This window comes from Camponotus vicinus, unplaced genomic scaffold (assembly GCF_025532165.1).
Source record: "Camponotus vicinus isolate PSW18456_S1 unplaced genomic scaffold, iyCamVici1.0 SCAF_2, whole genome shotgun sequence".
In the NCBI taxonomy this organism is placed as follows: domain Eukaryota; kingdom Metazoa; phylum Arthropoda; class Insecta; order Hymenoptera; family Formicidae; genus Camponotus; species Camponotus vicinus.
Window position 1 is genome coordinate 3544080 of NW_028141956.1, and position 23537 is coordinate 3567616.

Consider the following 23537-nt stretch of genomic DNA (forward strand, 5'->3'; position numbering starts at 1 on the left):
TAACACACGCATATGTTCCATGCGGGTCAAAGTATTTTTTAGGATAAAAACAAAGGTGTTTTTCCGAGTTCGAACGATGATCTGGATTTTATTGGGTTGCTCGATAAATACGATATTTACGAGCATTGAATTGGCTGTCGACCGAAGTAACGTATAACGGATGAAACGTGAGGCCGATTTGCGGCTTAACGAAATCCTTGCTCCGTCGTAGTCTGCTCGTATTCGAGGTTTTCGGTTTTACACGCGACGACGTGGTGGAACGGTAAACCAATGGGATATACAAGTAATGAGATCGAAAATGTGGAAATCGAAAGGTGTAGAGTCCATAAAGTCTCGAATTTTCTCTTTGTTTTGGAAAAAGGTTTATATTGGTAAAAAAATTGGAAAAATCAATATCAATCTAATGTAAAGTGAAATATTATAATCTTTATATTGAAATGGGTCATCTGATATAAAAGAATAACTTTGCGATATCCGAGTTCAAGAATAAAACAAAGAGACAAATATTCAAGAATATAAAAACTTGTAAACTCACAACTAAATTGATACTTAAATAAAAAATGCTTCAATAAAAATAATACTATTTTAATAATAATGAAAGAGATTTATATCTAAATAGAATTTTATTCTCAAAATGAATAGACGGTAATATTGATGATTTACACATATAGTACATCTTGAGATCAATCTTACGATCAATATGTTTGACGTATGTCAATGTAGGAAGCTGGATCATATGAAATGTCGAGCATCAAATTGTCCAATGAATTCAATTAACGACTGAATTATTTTCATATAAAATTCTGCTCGTTTCAATGCGTTCTGCGACGACGGCAGCTCAAACAGCATTCGTCGAATATCCATATTAAACGGATAATGTGTAAATGGTTGCATTCAACACAGCATAATATCAATAAAGATCGGATAATACTGTCGCAGTAATAATCGAACGAAATTATTGCAAATTACCATTTTATTCCGCAATTTGGTATGCGATCGCAACGCATGACGCAAATGATTCGTGACGTTTATTTGACAACGATGTTATTTCGTGTGTGAAAGGAACTGACACGTATTCTTCTCGCGAGAAAAATCAAAACGACGTGTGTAATGTAATGTCACACACGCATGATCGTTTTGCAATACATATATAACGCTCGTCTTTTTATAAGAAGTATAAGATAATTTTATAAACAAAAGATTACAAAACATTTTTCATTTTTTTCATATTTAGAGGAAATCTTCAAATAATTTTAACTAAATTATTTTTTTAAATAATTATTATCTGTTTAAATAATTACTATCTTTTTATAGATAATTTAATTTATTAAACTAATTCAATATTCAATAACTTTACATCTTTTTATTTAAAAATTAGATTTATATGTAAATTGATAGCATAAGGATATATTTATATGAGAAGAAACTATAATATATAAATGCCATAAAAGATACGATTTGTTTTAAAAAGATTCTAATACTCTGTATATAAGAGAGATTTACGTACTGTATGTATCTGCAACATTATCCATGTTACAGGATAGATTTCCTTGGGTGCTTAGAAATCTATGGCGCCATAGAGATTCACGTCGAGGCTGAGCGAATGAGCGCTCCGAGAGCCATCGTTCATAAATATCAATGCGGCTTACCTGTACAGGGGTTCGCCGCTGTCCTCTTTGAACCAGAGCACCATGGAGACAGCGTCATTCGACTCGCGGGGTTGTATGTTACACGGCAGGATTGCCTTCTGACCCTCCACCCCCTGTATCGACTCCATGGGTACTGAAACACACATCAACGACTCGCTCAGAGGAATGTCCATTACGCTGCGAAAAAACGAAGAATAATGAAACGAGGAAGAATCGTCGGATAACAAAGAGTTATGGATTTTTTAGGCGGCCTACAACGGTCCCTCGGATCCCCCTCGAGAGGATGTTTAAAAAGGCTCTTCCCAGGAATGTGTATCACGCTGACAAGATTTCCGGCGTGATATCATAACTCTACATATGTATATGTTTTACTAACTTCGAGATTTCAACATGCATGTTTTTTCGCGAGATATTCAAATCTGATCCCTTCACTTATGACTATTTGATGCAAATATCAAGGAAATCAACTCTGCTGTTTTTCTCTTGTGAAATTTGTATGACATTATTTTCGAGATTACATATATCATCTGATACACATTCTTATATAATTTAAATATAGTGTGTATAATCTTTTATTATTTATTGTGCGATATTTTATTATGACATATATCATATGCGTATCTTCTATATATATTCAGTTATTTATGTAAATAAAATCAGGATTCGTATAGGATATGTATTTTAATGCGCTGTATTTCTTTCTTATACCTAATGGTGCGATTTAATCCTAACGTTAATATTCCCGCAGAAGCATTGGAATATTATATTTTTATTAATATTATATTTTTATTAATGCCATGTGTCCATTACATCCCAATATAGCGGTAAAATACACCATATATATATATATAATTATAATGCTCGTAGTTCAAAAGGATAGTGATAAAGTTGCATCGGACGTAAAGAAAATCTGTCAAGTTAAAGAGGCTCCCCTAGAAACGCAATTCTCGACACTTTCCGACGAGCACACACATCTCTCAGATAAGATCATATCGCGGATTTTTATCCGAACAACCTCCTTTCATTTCTCATAGAATCTCATGAATAATCCCTTGGCATATTTTGCACGAATTTTTTTTATCCACGTTAATATCACAATGTCATTTCGTTTCAACTAATGAAGCATAGCCTTTGATCTTGCGCGCACAGAACGTATCAGATACGATATTTATGCTGATTAACATTTTTGCAAGATATTGAATAGATATTGTCTCTGGTTATATTTATTATGAGAAGTCATTAATATTAATAAATCTAAAGAAATAAATGTAAGATATCCATAAATCAGATTAATTCAGATTAATTCAATTTTGGCAACATAGTAAGTTTTCAAATAGAATACTTCATTATTAATTTATCGATCATTTATTACAATATACGACAATAATTTATCATGTATTTTAATTTTTCCAAGAATAAAAGCCTGTATTAGAGCGAATATTCCGATTTGAACAAAACCGAGGAATATATAAATCGTATTACTATTCCGATTATCATCGAAATTTTTGTATATAGCGGTTATGAGCGCGGAAATGCACTCGTGTCATGGCAACGAGCGCGATTTCCGAAAGTTGCGGGCGACTTTGCGTTTTATTTTTCCGCCAGCCCGCGAAATGAAAGTTCTCTGCGTGGTAAAACCGACGGCGTTACGATGGGTTGCCTTCTCACCCAGAATTCGCTTAAGTCGACATTGCACCGGTTCTCGTCTATGAGAGGACGCCTCCCCCCCCCCTTCTATGCATGCATTTTCGCGCGGAAACACGTATTGCATTTACGTTGACGGTACAACGACTTTATGCAAGTACGTGCCCTTCTGCGAGCCGGGAAAATTCACGTAAGACCCGCCGATCTTAGCAGGAGGCCATAGTGCATACATATTGTTCATGCGCTCGTATGATGATATTTGAAACTATTTAGAATTGTCCATTTTGTGGGAAAGAACTTGGGGTATTTTCAGTCTTGTATATAATCTTTACCCGTGCGAGAAAAAACTGAAAAGACGGAGTTTCAAAAGTATCTTTGATCTTGATACTTTGATCTTGATTCAAGCTGTAAATATGTTCTCTAATTAAAACGTGTTTACGCAGAATATAGTTATTTTAATTTTTTTAATTATCTTAACTTTACTCTGAAATTACTGACTTTTCGTCAAAAGGATTAATTGCAAAATTGCGACAGGAAATTTTTCTTACGTTACATGATAAGTAGCTGATGGATTCAACGTAATTCAATTTAAATTGAAAAAAAATAAAAAGAAAGAAATAAAATTTGTAATAACAAATCAAAATTACGAATCTGATACAGAAGAGATAATTACAATACGTAATTCACAAAAAATTAAATTAAAGTTCACACACACATATATATAATCTTAAATGTAATCTCAAGCAACAAACAGCGCATGAACATATGTTCACGCGTATATGTTGCATATGTGAAAATGGATACAATATTTCAATATTTTACGATAATTCAATATTTTACGATACGATTTTCGAAGGAATTTATAGTCGCGGTTGATATCTCGCGAAACGAAATATCGCCGTCTGCCAAATAAAAGCGACGCAGCAACAGTTGCATCTGAAGGGTTGCATCGTCTGACATCGTCCGTCGCGGATTTTTATGCTTCGGAATCTCTCTTGCCGAGCATGTAACCAGCCATCGATACATGGATTACATCGTATTATGGGATACTAACTCGGCGACAGTTATCCGAGACTTGAGACCGATTGAAGTCCCACAAATTCCGTTTTACGAAACTGCGTTGACGAAAAAAAAGGAAAATCGGAGACGAGATTGAACGAGAGCGACGACGAGCGGAAAACTCTGCAGACTGACATGCGAGATTGTGAGACTGGACAATAAAACTGACTAGGATTACATTCTAAGACGTGGTCGGGCTTACAAGATTTGCTCTCACAGTGATACTTGGGGAAAAAACGTGTTTCTGAGTGTCGTGCTTGAAGAGGATTGTTTTTGTATCAGAATTCTACGAATATAGAAGATTTTGGGAAATCAACTTCGCTGCAGTTGTAAATTTTTTTATTAATATGTGACGACGAAAAGAATTCAATTGTAAAAACAAGAGGTTTCTTTCTCATAATTTTTCGACATTAAATCTTTGACAAATAAAAATGGCAAATTTATATAAACTTACAAGATTGTATTATTTTGTAGATATAATTGTTATATATAATTGTATAATATTATACATAAAACAATTGTGTTTAACTGGATTTAAGAGTGTCAATAAATTTATTTAACATTTTTTCTAGTATTATTTATGACTACGAGTTTCAGAAAGCAAGCGCTTTACTAAATAAAGTTATTAATATTCTTGAAACTAAACACGATGGTTATGATTGTTTACGAGTTTCTACTTAACATTACCGGCTTACAGCGCACCATGGTGTTTATGATTCAAAATTAATTACGCACGCGCGAACTTCGTTACTTAATAACGTGAAAGGAATTATGTCTCATTTTAACACAGCCATGTTAGAGCTAGCTGTCGGACGCGTTGTTAAGCTGCGATTTAAATTAAATTTCTCGTAGAACAATGATATTCCACATGCATGTTGTCGGGCGGAAGTGCCGGCCAAGCTCTGCTGGTGACACTTCCGTTGACTGGTGTAATTAACAAAACCAGAAAACCACGAATGCCGGCTATTCGTGGACGGCTGTTGTTCGAGATCACTTGCCGCGAGATTTTCTGACGGATTCCTTATTACATAATTACCTTCCTGCCAGACGCTGGCTTGCGTTCCGTGAGACGTGCAAAAGAAACCGCGCGACTCCAGCTATTATAAATATCACTTCCATTCTTTATTTACTCCCAGTCTGCAAGGAAGATATATCTGCTTTTCTCTCAGACTGTTCCGAGAAATTTATCTATATTAATTATGAGTCCTTGTGATGCAACAGAGTTCCAACGATAGATCTAAAGATTTAACGTAATTCTTAATTAAATAGAAGAAAAGCGCATTATGTTTATTAAAATAAATTCTAATTCTAGTGAACTTAAAGTCTTTGCCAGATAATTGGCTTTCTTATATATTCCATTTTACATTTATGACATTATATAATAGATGAAATCTTTAACATCATAAAAATAAAATATAATTTAATCGATACTTTTTTTTAAATGATTATAAACTGAATTTAATGATCACTATACTTGGAACATTAATATCATTTTTAATGAATCTGAAATTGATTTGTTTCCGATTAAAATGTCAAAATATCAATACGTGATTCTCAAGATTAAAATGTAAATTAAATATTTCAGTATCTCCAATCTCGTATTTTGCTTTGTAGTGTTGAGGAAAATCTTTTGCAACGCCAATTGAATAATCACATTTCTTGGAGTCCTCGAGCTCACAAAGCTCTGGCCGTGTCACTCTCTCACGACACAGGGAAAAAAGAAGAGAAAGGGTGCAGAGACAGGGCAATTAAAATGCGGCTGGGCACAAAGGGCACGAGATCTCCCGAAATTTCCACCCCCGCACGTTCTACTTTTGTAGACATTTCTCAGCCGGTAATTGCCTTCCGGCCCACGAGCACGAGAGAATAACGGGCGCGCGCGGAAGGAATGGACCGCATGAAATATCCTTTCCATACCTTATACCCCGTAACAGCGAAACAGAAAAAAGAGACGGAGAAAGCGCCTAAAGAGATAAAAGAGACGGTGCAAGAGAATGAGCTGGAAAAGGAAAATTGAGCCGTAACTGTCCTGATTATCTGTTTTTAGACGTCAATCTAAAATTTCAAGGTAATTAGTAGAAATTTAATAGAGTATTTAACAGAAATGACAAAGGACATGTATGACAAATTTAGCGAACTTAAAGATAATAGACGGCATATTAAATATCGTAATATATTTTTAATATGCAATTTTATATATTTAAAAAATTATTTTTTTCAAGAAAAGAAAATAAATAATTAATAAAATTATTATTATCCATGAATGATTAATATGACATGTAAAAGATTTATTAGTGAAATTTCTCTCATATATTGAAATATTTTCTATTTTTTTCTATTGTAAAGATTATTTAAAGAATTTCGATTGTATCTCTCGTTTTAATGCCTTCAATCAAAAGAATTTATATGTCGGTGAAGTTGGCATATCATTTCCCAGCAGATCACAAATAAAAGGGAGTTCTTCTCGCATGCAGTCGAGTTCTATAGTTCCTGATACTTTTTAGTAAGTTCTGGTGATTTTATCCAAAAAAACGTCGTTCGAAAAAATGATCTGCTAACTTCCCGTAGCAGATCATTTTCTAGCAGATCAAAAATAAAAAGAAGTTCTTTACGCATGCAGTCGAGTTCTATAGTTCCTGATACTTTTTAGTGATAGTTCTGGTAATTTTGCCAAAAAAAGTCGATTGAAAACACCAGCAAATCTCTTACCTATATATATCGAGGTAAGACGCCGATCGATTTTCAAGAGTTCTACTTGTTACAAAATAGTTCTCGTATATTTTTGGGCATGTATATTGTTTTTCCAAAGAGTTCTGATGATGGAAATAATTAGAAAATGTTTAAAACAATTATTTCACCCGAAAAACGAGTATTTTCGAGTATAGAGATGATATGCTGGCCGTAATTCGACAGTTCTGTTTATTCTAAAACAGTTCTCGCATAGTTCTGGACATGTTCATTGCCTTTCCAAAGAGTTCTAGTGATAAAAATAATTAGAAAATATTTCAAACAATTTTTTTACCCAAAAAACGAGCATCTTTGAGTATAGAGATGATATGCTGGCCATGATTCGACAGTTCTGTTTATTCTAAAACAGTTCTCGCACAGTTCTGGGCATGTTCATTGCCTTTCCAGAGTTCTAGTGATAAAAATAATTAGAAAATTTTTCAAACAATTTTTTTACCCAAAAAACAAGCATCTTTGAGTATAGAGATGATATGCTGGCCGTAATTCGACAGTTCTCTTTATTCTAAAACAGTTCTCGCATAGTTCTGGGCATGTTCATTGCCTTTCCAAAGAGTTCTAGTGATAAAAATAATTAGAAAATATTTCAAACAATTTTTTTACCCCAAAAACGAGCATCTTTGAGTATAGAAATGATATGCTGGCCATGATTCGACAGTTCTGTTTATTCTAAAACAGTTCTCGCACAGTTCTGGGCATGTTCATTGCCTTTCCAGAGTTCTAGTGATAAAAATAATTAGAAAATTTTTCAAACAATTTTTTTACCCAAAAAACAAGCATCTTTGAGTATAGAGATGATATGCTGGCCGTAATTCGACAGTTCTGTTTATTCTAAAACAGTTCTCGCACAGTTCTGGGCATGTTCATTGCCTTTCCAGAGTTCTAGTGATAAAAATAATTAGAAAATTTTTCAAACAATTTTTTTACCCAAAAAACAAGCATCTTTGAGTATAGAGATGATATGCTGGCCGTAATTCGACAGTTCTGTTTATTCTAAAACAGTTCTCGCATAGTTCTGGACATGTTCATTGCCTTTCCAAAGAATTCTAGTGATAAAAATAATTAGAAAATATTTCAAACAATTTTTTTACCCAAAAAACGAGCATCTTTGAGTATAGAGATGATATGCTGGCCATGATTCGACAGTTCTGTTTATTCTAAAACAGTTCTCGCACAGTTCTGGGCATGTTCATTGCCTTTCCAGAGTTCTAGTGATAAAAATAATTAGAAAATTTTTCAAACAATTTTTTTACCCAAAAAACAAGCATCTTTGAGTATAGAGATGATATGCTGGCCGTAATTCGACAGTTCTCTTTATTCTAAAACAGTTCTCGCATAGTTCTGGGCATGTTCATTGCCTTTCCAAAGAGTTCTAGTGATAAAAATAATTAGAAAATTTTTCAAACAATTTTTTTACCCAAAAAACGAGCATCTTTGAGTATAGAGATGATATGCTGGCCGTAATTCGACAGTTCTGTTTATTCTAAAATAGTTCTCGCATAGTTCTAAGCATATTAATGACTTTTCCAAACAGTTCTAGTTTTGAAAATGGAAACTGCTTAAAAAAAGAAAAAATTTATTTAAAAAATTGTAACTATTTTTATCATCATAACTATTCGGAATGGCACTCTACATGCTCAAAATTATGCCAGAACTGTTTTAAAATAAACAGAACTACGACTCGTTTTTTGGGTAAAAAAATGTTTAAAAAATTGTTTAATTATTTTTATCACTAGAACTCTTTGGAAAGGCAATGAACATGCCCAGAACTATGCGAGAACTGTTTTAGAATAAACAGAACTGTCGAATTACGACCAGCATATCATCTCTATACTCGAAAATACTCGTTTTTCGGGTAAAATAATTGTTTTAAACATTTTCTAATTATTTCCATCATCAGAACTCTTTGAAAAGACAATATACATGCCCAAAAATATACGAGAACTATTTTGTAACAAGCAGAACTCTCGAAAATCGATCGGCGTCTTACCTCGATATATATAGGTAAGAGATTTGCTGTTTTCAATCGACTTTTTTTGGATAAAATCACCAGAACTATTACTAAAAAGTATCAGGAACTATAGAACTCGACTGCATGCGTGAAGAACTTTTTTTTATTTTTGATCTGCTGGAAAATGATATGCCAACTTCACGCACACAGAATTTATTCGGTATTTTTGTTATAAATTATGTCAATCTGCAAGACTGGGTATTATTCAATTTCTATCAAAAAATACCTCTTCCATATAAAGCACTCATAACTATCGCCAAAATAAAGGAGATCGAAAAGCTTCTTCGAAAGCTTTTCCGACTCCTTTAAAGGGTCTTACGCTGATTGCGTCCGTGGAAAAGGGTCTTGGAATATCATTATTCAAACAATCGATAGTGGCACGACAAAGCAGCACAAACCGTTGAGTGTAAATCAAAATCGATGATTCAATATTATTCCAGCGGTAACGAAAAGCGCGTTTCGCAGCTTTCATCAACACCGCGACACAGACGCGTGGTCGCTGCACAATCTTGCAAGAAATCACCCTTTGGAGCTTTTTACTCTGCGGTAGAGCGGGAAACGGCCCGTCTGAAAGAACGCCGTGTGCACGGCGAAAGTTTTGAGAAAAGCGTGTAAAGGAGACGAACGCGAAATGCTGAATCGGAGCCCGTCGCGACAAAGGGGCGAAAACTTCCGACGCTGCGATTCGCGGCGAAGAAAATCCGCGAAGCTCGTCGCTTCGATAACCGCGGTATTGTAGAAGCTCCGTACGAAATTCGCCCAAGGACGGATAAATATCTCACTAATGCGGCTTTAGTTCTCCCTCGAATATATCGCTCTCGTGTCTGCGCGCGATTAAAGCACCGAGAAATTTATTTAGAGCTTCCGGGATAAATCTATTAAGAATCCAGCAAAGAGAGAGTTGCAAGAATCTATTAATAAAGATAATGCACAAACATTTAAGACGGAAAAAAGTGAAACGAAAATATCAGAAAAATAAATTGAATTAATCATTGCAAAATTTATTTGCGATAAATTTGTTTATTTTCAATTAAGTGTAAACGGATGTGTGTGCGTGTTATTTTTGATTGAACAATAATATATTTTTATAAACTTTGCATTTTCTGATATCTGCGCTATTTTATGCGCTTTGCACATTCTTATAGACGCGTCGCGACGTTTAATCACGTTAAAAGGAATAACGTCTCGGAGTCTTCGCGAATGTTTTATGCAAATATCGGTTGAAAGTTTCTTCAGTGCACGACGGTATAAAGATTTTACAAAAAAAAGTCGCCGCTGCCGAATCTCATTTCTGGTCGTCGATTTGTGAGAAACGGTGACGAGATCCTTCACTCTAAGCTCGCCCACATTTTCTCCTCTCCTTCTCGTATTCTTTTCCGGTCTTGTTCTCGAGGTGACCGCGAAAGGAAAAGGAGCATATACTCGAGAGAGATTGGTTATAAAGAGCAAACAGAAAGGAATCGATGTAATTGAGGTGGGGTCGGACATCTTTCTCTCTCTTTGTTTTTTCTCTTTTTCCGTCTCACGGGACTCGAGCTTTCCGAGAGAAATTGTATCCGAGAAAATGGCAAAGATCACGTCAGAGACTGCATTATTCAGTACCGGCATGGTAAATCTATATATACACGGCCACCCTTTCATCCACTGTAACGTAAATCCTTTCCTTTTTCACGTTCCAACCGTTCGTTCCACTGCACCCTGCCTTCCTCCCTCTCTCTCCCTTCGTTTCTTTAATTTTGCGAATTACATGTCGAGCTGTTTGCACAATATCCCGTTGAACGCAACTTTGAGATTGTTGGAGAAAAAGAGAGAGAGAGAGACAGAGAAAAAAAGAGAGAGGGAAATCTCGTTCTCAATTTGATTCCACGCAAAACGTAAGCCGCCTCTATTGCGCCATTTATCATCGACCCCGCTGCTTTATTAGGCGCGACTGATTGATGTCCTTATTACCGGGTCGAATTCGGGCGCGCCCGAAAAATTATCCCATTTCCATGGCCGTCCTCGCGCCACCGCCGACACTCGGCCGCTTTTCCGGATGCTGAATCCGTCTCCGGACGCGGATTCACAGTTCGCATGAGAAATCCGGAAATCATAAATCACCGAGCGAATTGTTGACGGAGTATATTTTCAAAAAGAACTCTCTTTCGAGCTTCGTCATTGTCAGTCCTATAATTAATTGATCCATCGCGCGCAGTAAAGGGAGGCCGAGGGACACAGAATTCTCGATCATTTATCCGAGGCCCCACCGCCGTCAATTTGAAAAACCGAATAAAAAATCAATTAAGGAGAGATAAATTTTTCAAATTTATTTTGCTCGTAAAAAGCATTTAATATAATGACCGAAGTAAACTCGATATCGCACATATATCTTTAAATATTTTTTTAAGATTAATCCAATTATAAATATTCGAGGCTACCTGGATCTCAAAAAGAAAAGAAGATAACGTATACAGTAGTGTATTTTCCGATCTTTCGAGCTGGAAAAGTCGTCGAACACTTCTATATTCTTTCACATAAATTAAATTTCGACATAAAAGAACAAAAGTTTGGATTTAACTTTTCTCCTCGGCTCTCTTCAATCATCTTTGTCGAGTTATGAGCGAAAGCGTCGCCGCGCGCAGTCTCTTAATGGAATAATAATGCGGCATTATGGCGGCTTTTAAGATGCGCGGAACCAACCCGAAGGGGATTCCCTCTACCATTCTCGCGCCAAAAGCGATTCCTCAAATACTTGTTTACTCTCTGCCTCCCTACTCTTCTGTATCTTCGATAAAGCGACGCCGTCGTGACGATCTTGATCCTCGAGAAACTCGCCTTCCGGCGTTTTCCGGCGTTGCTGGCAATTAACATCGCGTTTTACGGCGCACCAATATCTTTCCGAGCGCGCCGGTTACCAGTGAGTGCTCGGAAATGGCGTCGTCGTCGTCCTGAGAAATATATCGCGACGCGGTAAACGAAGGTTTACTCGGGGAAGGCGATTTTTCACACGGTCGATCGGGCAGGCCGGCGTAAAATATTGTACATATAGCTATAATGGACCGTTCGGAAAGCGCTCTTCCTGTTCTGTTTATTTTATCCACTTCCGAGATCCGTGCAACACTTTCAAGTCCTAATAGCTTGAGCGGTCTTAAGTGCGGCACCGTCATGGTTTTTGTTTCATTTTCCGCCTCCCGTTTTATCCTTAGCATTTTAGCGATGTCTCTTTAATCTGTCGCGATAAATAATGACCGGCGCGCGCGAGAAAACGTTCGGAATGAAATTTATCATACACCAGCTATATCAATCAATCTTGTTAGAATTAAATAGAAACTTTGCTGTGTGACACGTTCGCATAATTCATCACAATCTTAATTAGCCGAGCACAGTTTCCGTTTTATTCCCTCATGTCAATCTTGCAAAATATATCCGACATGACATTTTATATTTAAATCTTTCAATGTCCAAAGTAAATAATTTATTGAAGCATATTATTAAAGGATTCTATTTGTTTATATATTTTATATATTATAGTTGTAATATTCAATGTCCAAAGCAAATAATTCATTAAAGGGTATTATTTAAAAGGATTTTAATAAAAATGATTCTGTTTGTTTATATATTTTATTATTAATTGTAATATTCAATAATCTTTTTCAATAATTTGCAATCTTCGGACACACGTTTGCTTTGAATATTTCATTCCTCAGTTCAACTTGATGCTTAACACTTTGCGCTCCCATGTCAATCTCGCGAGAAATGACGATCAGCGAGAGTCAAACTCTCGTCATACGGTATCCGAGACCCGTGATTTATTCACATTGGGGATTCGGAATTTACGAGCCGAGAGGCATTCGCCGAATGAAATCGGTTTCGCCTTTTCATGTCATCCAGGGCGATGCACTAAATGCATCCATCGGATTGAGAGTCCGTTTCGATGCGTCCAGCTCGTTTCCAATGGGTGCGCTCGCGTAAATACACCCGTGTGTAATCCGTACGTTTAAAGATTCATTCGAATAATCGAAATTTGTTCGAATATGTTTATAAATTTAAAATTTTTTACAAAAAGTATTCAATTTTACACTTTCAAACGTGTGACGTTCGTTACTTTCAAAAAATATCGGTAAAATGATTTGTAAGGTATATCCCAGCTTGTATATGTATATTAAAAAAAATTTTTATGTCAAATTATTGCGATTTAATATTTCGAAAAAAAAGAACAAATGTCCTTAAATTCACAAGCAAAATATTTAATATATTATACTACATTTATTTATTAATTTAAGAGCAAAGTATTTAATATATTATATTTATTTATAACATAAATATTATTTATAACATAAATATTATTATAACATAAATAACATTTATAACAAAAATATTATTATAACATAAATAACATTTATTTATTAATTCACGAGCAAAATATTTAATATATTATATTTAATATATTATATTTAATATATTATAATTAATATATTATATTTAATATATTATATTTAATATATTATATTATATTTAATGCAAGATTTTCCCATTGTTCACACGAACATTACGCAATATTACTATTGTATTAATGACATCGATAACGCTTAGATTAACATTTGCGCGAAACAGACCTTTTTACGCGAAAATATCGGTATGCAGCGATATAGAATTAATGAGCCCAGAAACTAATTAAAAGCTTCGAGAAATCGCTGTTCTCTCGAATATATAAGTTAGAAGGAATAATGCAGGGACGAGCAGATAAATGGGGCGTGATAGCAGGGCTCGGTTATCTCACAGATGGTTTATAGGCGCATGTTCGAGTATCTCACATCATCATAGTGCTTTCCAAATTAGAACGAGGGAAGTGGAATGTGTTATTCGAAAATGATAATGAGATAATTATCATACGCGTATTAAAATAAATATTTTACTCCGCATTAAAATTTCCTTTGACATAGGATATATTTAATTTTTTATCGTCAATAAACAAATATGTCCATTATTACGGTGATAAAAGAGAGAAAATAACGAGCTACTAAATAGACGGGATGACACGGCGCGTCATATTTTATCCATATTTTTCTACCATCATCCGGCTGGCATACACTGCGACCGGGAAATGAGTTCTGCCGAAAAACGAACCGAAACAAAGCAAAAACAAAGAAACGCCGTAATTAGCAGTACGGCTAATTGCATCGAGTGCCGCGTTCGTGAAGGAGGGATGGGGAGAGGGGACCGCATCGCGGCAAATTATTATGTGAAACGCTCGAAACGTACGCAGCGAAATAGGACGAATAAACCCGCCCAACGCGCAATTAGCCAGACCCATGAATTTTTCAAAAAAAAAGAAAAAAAAACAATCGACGGAACATATCGTTCTGAAGCGGAATATCGCGCGTCGGAGAGAGAGAGAGAGAGAGAGAATCAGAGTGCGATAATATAATAAAAATAACGATATTAATGGGCGCATTATTAAAGTGGCTTTATTACTCGAGCGCCATTATAGCGTGAAATGCGTTACATCGGGATGAACACGTTTTGGGATCCTCTCGCGATATACGCGGAATTTCCGGCTGATGATCTCTCGCGAACATCAAAGTCAGTCGACGAGAATTATACGAGTACAATCTCGTTTAGATTTTCGCGATTACGCTGCAACGTCGCATTTTTATCCCGCCAACGATGATAATGAATCCTAAATGTCACCAGCATTTATAGCATTATCGGTATCGAGTACCAACTCTTCAGCTAATTGAAACATGGCGCCGTGATATAATATATTCCGCAATAAAATGATTATCCTTAAAAACTACCTCGCTGATGGATTAATTTGGATTGGTTCTTTATGCGAAAATAAGCATATTTAGTTATCCACATGTTCACTGATTGTTTCGAGAGAGGCGGCATCTCTGAGAGTTTATGAATTTTTAACAGAAAAATGCCGATGCTTTTGCAGTTTCGAATACTCGATACAATCTTTCCCCGATAATCCATGCATGCATTACATCAAATCCCAAGACGTGCGAGTTTCATTTGCATATGCAGCGTATATACGCCGGTGCATTACCCGCCCCGTATTTGTCGGATCGATACCCACGACGCGAGAAGATATGGAGATTGACTCGCCCGACAAAATTATCCCACGTTATCCGTTTTTAGATTGCTTTCAATTAGTTATCGATACTATTTATGAGAGCACCGCAAATATCTTCTTCAATTTCTATTTACATAGCGATGCTTCATTTACAATTTCAATAATTCACATTTAATTATAGAAAGGATGAAAGGTCGAAACTAGAAAACGAATCGAGCTGAAAATTCGCTCACGTTTTTTTCAGGTCATAATCACATAGAAAAGTCTTTAAAAAAATTGTATATTGTTTATACATAATATTAATATTTCTATTCAAATTTGAATCTAAATTATTTTTCCATTTATTAATATACGCAAGATTTGCACGTACATATAAGCATTTATGCAAAACATTCTCAAATATTGCAGAAATATTTATGAGATAAGATAAAACATGCACAAAAATATGTAAAAAAAAGTTAAATGCTTTTTACGAAAACCTGTCTCTTTTTGATAAATAAAAATAGCGCCATGCTGGATTATTCGAATAAATAAATTTTACATTTCATTTCATTTTGTCCATAAATTAGAAAATAGAAGGCAGTTGCACTTGACACAAATAATTAAATGTGCGTGGAACATCGTATTATTCAGCTCGGCTGGTAGTCACAGATTCTAACCCCGACCCGCGGGCTTCAAATTTATCACCGTTATTAATTGTCACATCGCAGTAACATTACAAACGTGTTTTCCGGGTATCTTAATGATCGCCATTCGCGAATCTAATAGCGCGATGTTCGTCGATGCAATGTAATCCCATCTTGGTCGAAAATCCTAGTCAGAATGGTCAGAATGCATCGCGCTCTTATCGCCCTCGTCATCCATCTCACTCCACAATTTAACCCGAATATATTGCACGCGTTAATATTCAGAGCTCGAGAGGTACGAGTTATTTGTTACTATAATCGCGTCGATACCGTAACCGCATCCTGTATTATTATCGCATATTACGCCACGAGTTTCGACTTACCCTGGAACTCATACATCGGTCGTCAAGTTTATCCCGTCAGGATAAGCTCATTATATATTGTGTTACTTGCGATTTAATTATATTATAATTCGAAATGCGAATTTCTTTACAAATGTACTTTACTTAAATTTACCTCGTCCAGTGGTAAAGCGCGATAATTTGGCGCTTTAAGAAAAACCAGTTAAGTACGTCGCTCGAACGCCGTCCCATAATTTACGGAATTATCGCAACGTACTTCGGGCAAACGCGGTTCTCTTTTTCCGTTCTCTCGCGAAATGCGTCGCTCGCGTATCTCGTGATACGTAGAAAGTTTACTCGAGATAATCGTAATCTCGCCCGGACTTTGCGCGCGCGCACCGTTAAAACTTGGGCGCAATTATCCTCCTACGCCTTCCTCTGAAGAGAGTCGGAGCTGACTCGGCCGAGTTGTCCGGAATGGCGCTGATGCCGGAAAGAGAGAAGAGGAGGAAGAAAGAGAGAAGGCGAACGGAGAGAAAATTAATAAAAATACCTCGAGGCCCGTGCCTCCGATTAATTAAAACTTTCGGACGCCTCGAGGCGAGCCATCGGTCGACTTACACTACTTTCCCCGTCCAGAGATATACGCTCTGTAAAGTTTCCCTCGCCCCGATCACCTTTGAGACGGATTACAAAGAAGTGCGGTCCGAGTTCCGCTGGAAATTCTCTTTATCATCCAGCGTACTCCTGTCCGGATGGCGGGGGCGGCGTTCCTTACGAAAAGGTAATTATCGGGAAATATTCGGCGCGAGTAATTCGAATGCGTCCGTGCGAGTAATTTAAATCCGATTTCTCTGCGGGAAAGATTTAACTCGCCGTTTAATTACTTAAATTCCTGTTCCTTACATTTAGGATAATGCGGGGGAGGAGATCGCGCGATTAAAATAACGCTGCTTCATTGTAAATATAAAATGTAATTATTGAGAAAAATTAGGATCTTTCCTCTCATCATACATATTTCAATGCAATATCTTCCAGGTAATAATTACAATTATTGATACGTTTATTTGCAAAAGTTTCGTTAAAAAAAAATATAAGTATATAAATCTCAGTTGTAATCACGCACACGATTGATACAGGAATTAAAATTAGATATTATCCCTTTAATATATTTAATATATAATTATTGAATATATATATTTCAGAGCTTATTTAGAAAATTCATTTCTTCAGTCCAATTTCGGCAAAAGAAATTATTGTGGCCAAGTTGCATTTCGCTTGCACAGAAGTCCTTCTGCCGCCAGCGCATTTGTGATAACGGAAGCAGAAGGGGGAAGGGAAAAGTGAGAGAGAAAGAGATGGAACGTAACGGCTCTAACGAGCAGGACGTATCAATTAAAAGCTGGTTGGTGGTGGCACCAGCCAGTTTGGAAAACACAGGGCACAAAGTACAGCGATAGAAAACCAGCTCGCGGGCGGAACTCGATTAATTACGAGTTAGCCTATGACCCTTTGACAACGACGACGACGACAGTGCGTCATCGCACCCTCACATATAGCCCTCTCTTTCTCTCCCTCCTTCCCTCCCTCTCTCTCTCTTCCTCTCTCTCTCTCTCTCTGTCTCTCTCGTTCTTTCGTTCTCACTCCAGTTCATTGCTTTGTGCGGATCACGGCTCGTAATTCATAAACCGCAGCGCAAGTTGTCGGTCCAGCCGGAACTGTTGGAAGCGCTGAAGTGCTGCCGTTGGGCACCAACGGTCCTGACGGCGGTTTCGCTGTGTCCCGGATACGGCAGAGTAGAGTGGAATTGTAAAGAGAATATCGTACGGGGAAAAGCAGAAAGAGCAGGATTGATCCGCGCACTGCGCGGACTCGAGAGAACGATGACAATTTTAATGGCTAAAAGCGCACGAAAAAAATCGCTTCTCGCGAGAAATGTAAATTTTATATGCGTCCCCTCTCTCCCTTGATTGCAAATCTTTTGTTTTCAAACTGCAATAAAATTGCTTTTGTTACGTAAACATTTGAATTTGTTCCCGCGATTCCTCCAACGTTCAAATGTTTCGATATTAAATTCCTCATATTTGCCGCAATTAAAAGCGAGATGGTGATTATTATGCGGTGTGTATAGTAATTAATTCTCGTCACACTAAGTCCATCACGTTCGAGTTTTGAGCTCTGAATATTTGCCCGACACTGGAAGCGATTCCCGAGTTCACCAGCTGCGTCTGGCATTCAGCTAATAGTCGAGTTGCATTAGATTGCCAACATAACATGCTGCAAACTCTACGAAACTCAATCATAGTATAGCAAAATTTTGTTAAATGAGTCTCGTGTTTTCGAAAGTTTATCACTGTAAATAAATCGCTTATTTCAAGATGAGTATATACATTGAGAGGTCAATTTTATAGGAGTAATTTGTATTCCGAAGCAAATACTTTTCTATGATAAAAGTTTAACAAGATAATTATTATAATCCTCGCAATGTATAATGATAATACTGTTGTCGGATTATTTGCATATCGGTAAGAGAAGTAATTTTTCTTTGTTAAAAGAACAAAATTCATTGTTAAAAATTTCAGACTGCTTAAAATTTTTACCTCACAATATTTAATATATAATTTTATTATTATATATAATATTTATTCGTTTCTTATATATTTTGCGTTTGCAACCTTTTTGTAATTCTTTCAAAATTTTCTTCGTATATTAATGTATATTAATAGTATTAAAACTTAGATATTCAATAAAATGTTTATAAACAATCATACGTATAATTGAATCAAAAGTTTAATATGAGAAGAAAGTAATTAGACGATACAATCTTACGAAAATTCAAAAATCTATCTTTCAGTCTTATTTTTCGATGTCATTAATGTCACAAAATTAACAAATTAAAATAAAAAACGAGGCTTTTTTAATAAAAGTGCAGACATATAATACAATGAATAGGGATGCAACTAAAAATGTGCAGATCGGAGAGATTGTTTAGATTCGATAGATTGTATTACTGAAATGCAATTCTCTGCTCATCTGGTTGACAAGCTAAGTTTAAACATTCATTAGAGGCGCCTGATCGTTGTTTCGAACCGAGCGCAGCTCTTCAAGTGTAAGACACATTCTGTGTGTGTGTGTGTGTGTGTGTATGTGTGTTTGTGCGTATGTGTGCGCGGTGCGAAGGCCGCTTATGACGAAAACTAATGGCAAGTGTGTGCCTTGCGACACTGCGAATTTCATTAGATGCTACCTCAGTGATGGCTAAGGCTGATAATATCATGCGGAAACACGCGTAACATCGTTTAAAGCGAACTCGCCCTAAAACTTGCACCAGTTTACGTAACTAGGAGAACCCTCGCGTGTGCGTGCGAGCTCGTCCGCAAATTTCCGCGTCTCGCGACTTTAAATAAATTATCGCGGTTTGCAAATCCAACCGCTAATGCGGCTTTCCGCAGTGAAATTTACGCGCGTTAAGATCCGCAACTTTTTCCCAACGTTTGAGCGTCCCGATGACACGACTCGTCGTTGCAGTCGCAAGAGTTTAACGCGTAGATTAAATTAGAACATCGTAATTAGTCCTATCTACAAGGTAATTTCGCTCGAAAACTAATTTTTTTTAGATAGGAACGGAAAACAAATTTTTTTGTTTTTGTTTAAAATACAAAAGAAAGCAATGCAACTCATTTTTCTATTTAATATCCTTCCTTTTTAACGCGCTTTAAATGCAAACTTTTTATTCTTAGAACCGTTTCTTACTTTTGTGTCCCCACTATATAAAATATGGGAAATTTATGGCCCATATGGTACGAAGAACATTACCAACCTATAGTGTGAAAAATGACGAAAGTCTCCTTACTTCTCGACTCACCTAGATATCTACAGTCTGAATATATACTCCATTATAAGAAATATAGAGTGTCGCAAGAAAATGTAAAAGTTAGCAGATTCGATGGCCATGTCGATGGCAGAACGAGAATTTATTATCGGATAGAGAGGGAGAGGGAGGATTTCGATTCGGTATAACTTTTTTCGCGGCGAAGCCTCTCGGGTATCAATGTTAAATTGGCCGTAATCTTCCGAATTAAATTGGCGCGGCCTTTTTGCTTAGCTGAACTGCAAATGTACAGCCGGTGGACTAAATGTCTTTTTATGCGGCAGTTTCAACCGCCATTTCCAATTCGCCATTCAAGTAGAAAAGTTTAATTTCCTACGCAAATGTAGCGAGTAAGAGATGTATGCGGAATCGCTGATAAAGTTACAAACTAGACGATTGTTATTGATAAATTACACTCCACTTGCAAAAATTTTAATCGATGAAATTCCTTAATTATTTATTTTGCTTCTTTTATTTCGCATACAATTTTTCCTTGTATTTGTTCGAAAATATACCTAGTTGCCAAAAGTTATCGTTTTTTACTTGCGATTTCTTTGACTTTTATGTATATTTGGGAATTTTTACTTAAAAATGACATATAAAGGCATAAAGTTTCAAAGATAAAATTACAAGCGATCGCAAATGAAGTATTTTTTTAAAATCAAATATCAAAATTGCTAATATTGTAGATAAAAATTTATTTAATTACTGTCAGATAAAATTTATTTTAATATAAATACTAATTTAAAAATTGATTACTGAGATATTTGATTTGAAAAATATTTTAAAGACAGAGGGATTCAATTTTTTTATTATTGAAAAACGATTTTAATTTTTGACATATAATCTTCTGACTATGATTAATATATCTCCGAATATCTATAATTAAAATATTTAAGTCAAATATTAATTTAAATATTTATTATTAGACATAAATATTTACTTAGTTCTTGTCATTACTGTTATAATTAATAAGGATCCTAACAAATCCTCATTGCCGGGCTCCACATCCGTTCATGATGAGCACAAAGCAGGGGCAAAGCCAAATATCGTTAATACATGCCCTTGTGTAATTATTTGTTTTTGTCATCAATATACACATGAGCTGTACTCTAACAGTAGAATTAGCAACATCATTAACGAAGTGTATCGCTGCACATCCGCGCCGTTCGCTTCATTATGCTAACGAATTTACAGCATCGATGACCGTCGGGTTTTTTTCCAGGCTTCTTTCTCGTTCGATTACTCGCCGCGCGAAAGTAAAAAGTTTAATTTCACGCGCGCGGGGGAGGATGAGAGGATGCTGCTCGCGCGCAACGGCAACTGCTGACGAAGTTGCAAGAGTCCGGGAGGCGGAACGACCACCGACTACGACAACGACGACAACGACGACAACGACAACGACGACAACGATGTGCCTGCTGTGTTCCCGGTGAGCCGGAACTTGCCGAACAACACATAGATAGTGAGCCATGCCGAACCGGAAAGAAACTCGAATGGTTAAACGGATCGATCGGCCGCCGTGAGGGGAGAAAGTTGGGGGAGAAACGGCCGCCATTAATACCGGCGCCTTTAATTAGGGGAGAGCGTGACAAACGTCGGAAATTTTTATCTAAATCGTGCTCGCTCGGCGCCCTCGTGGGGACAATTTTTTCGCCGTATTTCACTACCAGACTCTCTCCGCGGGAAGAGGACCCTTCTCGTGCCGCCACCAAGGCGACCACTTAAAGGGTCATGCATTTATCGCGCGGGACCCCGTCACCTCGACCCAAATTGCGGCACCTACATAGATGAACCGCTCTTTTATCGTCCCTCTCTGTCCGCGCCGGTTTTAATCCGCGAGATTTTCGTGTCCGACGTCGAGTGGTACTGAACGAGCCGGAGAATCGCAACTCGAAATATATTGAAATCATATACCATATCATGCAAAATATATAGAATATTTATCGTAGTGCAAAACACACAAAAACATATTATGCAGTGGATTGATGTTTCTTCTGTAACATCTGTAAAATGAAAATTTTTCGATATTTTTAGGTACACCTCTCTTAGCGTGTTGTATTTTTTTGTCAGTATAAACTCCACCATTTTTCGACATTTTTTATGCATTTGGCACATTTGTTTTTACCAGTGCACGCTTTCCGAGCATGCATTTTAAACAGGACAACTGGCAACCGCAAAAATATTGAATACTTTTGACATTTCCATATATTATATTCGCACGTTGCTATATCGACTATACGCAATATTGTGCAAAATAAAGGAAAAAGCGGACAAAATTGAGCAAAAATTGGCTTCCATATTTATTTTACGACTCCAAAGAATAAAAGCATTGAAAAAAAAAAACAATGAATGTATTACTTCATAAAAGAAAAAAAATTAAAATAATAATAAGATACAAGATAATAGTTTTGCCCACCCCATGCAAAACATGATATTTTTAACATTACATTGCATTATTTAAGGCACCGCATTGTTAAATATCGACAGTATAATGCAATATCTGTATTCCCGATTTCACGAAAAAACGGTACATTGGATAAATTGAATCGTTCTCTATTCAAATCCTATCAAGCTCGTGACAAAAAGAAGCATGATTGATTGTCACTCAATGCAATGAAAAGCGAATTCAAAATAATAATTAATGCCGAAAGGATAAATGACGGTTAATTCTCGAATGGAAAAAGTTATAAAAATTCAAATTTTTCTTCATATTCTCGTTAATATAACGCTTTGAAAAAAAAACTTGTAATTTTAATGTATTATTTCAAAACCATAAGCAAATGTGAGTTTTAGATCCTAAGTAAAGTACTATGTTAACCACTGGCATCATCTGCTAGACTTTACAAAGGCCCTTTTTATCAAGTTAGCTCTTTTATGTCACCGCCATGGTAGAAACTTCTTTCTTAACCGCTTTTTATGAGATGCTGATGAAGCAAAATTTTATTAAAACGATGATAATCGTTAAGACCGTGCTACCGGTTGTCAGAGCGTAACAAAATGGTTATGCATGTCGCGTTCCCAAGATGCGCCTTAACAATGACGTAAAAAGTATTAAAATTTTTTTTTCACAAAGGTGCGTTTTTCAAAGAATATTTAAAGATCCGTTTTCTTAATCGCGTATTTTCTCAAGATTTATTCATTATATTAAGTTTTGTCTCGAATAGAATATCAACAATTAATTGTATAGGAAAACAAAGCACTGCTATATTTGCTTTTATACCTCTGGCAGGTCTATTCAAACGAGTCCGCATGAAAACTCTCCCACTCAGTAATAAGCGCGAATGCACCTCTTAGTTCTCTACAAAAACGCCTCCTTTTTCTTCCACTATTGATCTCCCCATTGTCGTATAATGCAATGAAGTTTATTTCGCGCGAAATATGCAAAACTGATGAAAACCGAAACGAGTTTCCCGCGAGGTTCTGTGCAATATGACCGTCGGTACATCTAGCCCCGAAGGATTTAAGTCCCCCTTCAACAGACTCGCATCTCTTTGTTTGTAAAGAGCAGAACCCAATAACCGTGAAAGGAG

At 36.3% G+C, this 23537-nt stretch overlaps 1 protein-coding gene across 3 annotated transcripts in view; it reads right to left on the reverse strand.

Moving 5' to 3' along the window:
- LOC145967553 (synaptogenesis protein syg-1) overlaps window positions 1-23537 on the reverse strand; it is a 255027-nt gene that overhangs the window by 172547 nt on the left and 58943 nt on the right. For all 3 annotated transcript variants that reach the window (XM_083092553.1, XM_083092551.1, XM_083092552.1), the window contains exon 3: window positions 1650-1782. In XM_083092553.1, the coding sequence (XP_082948679.1) occupies window positions 1650-1782 (133 nt within the window). The remainder of the gene's footprint in view (window positions 1-1649; window positions 1783-23537) is intronic.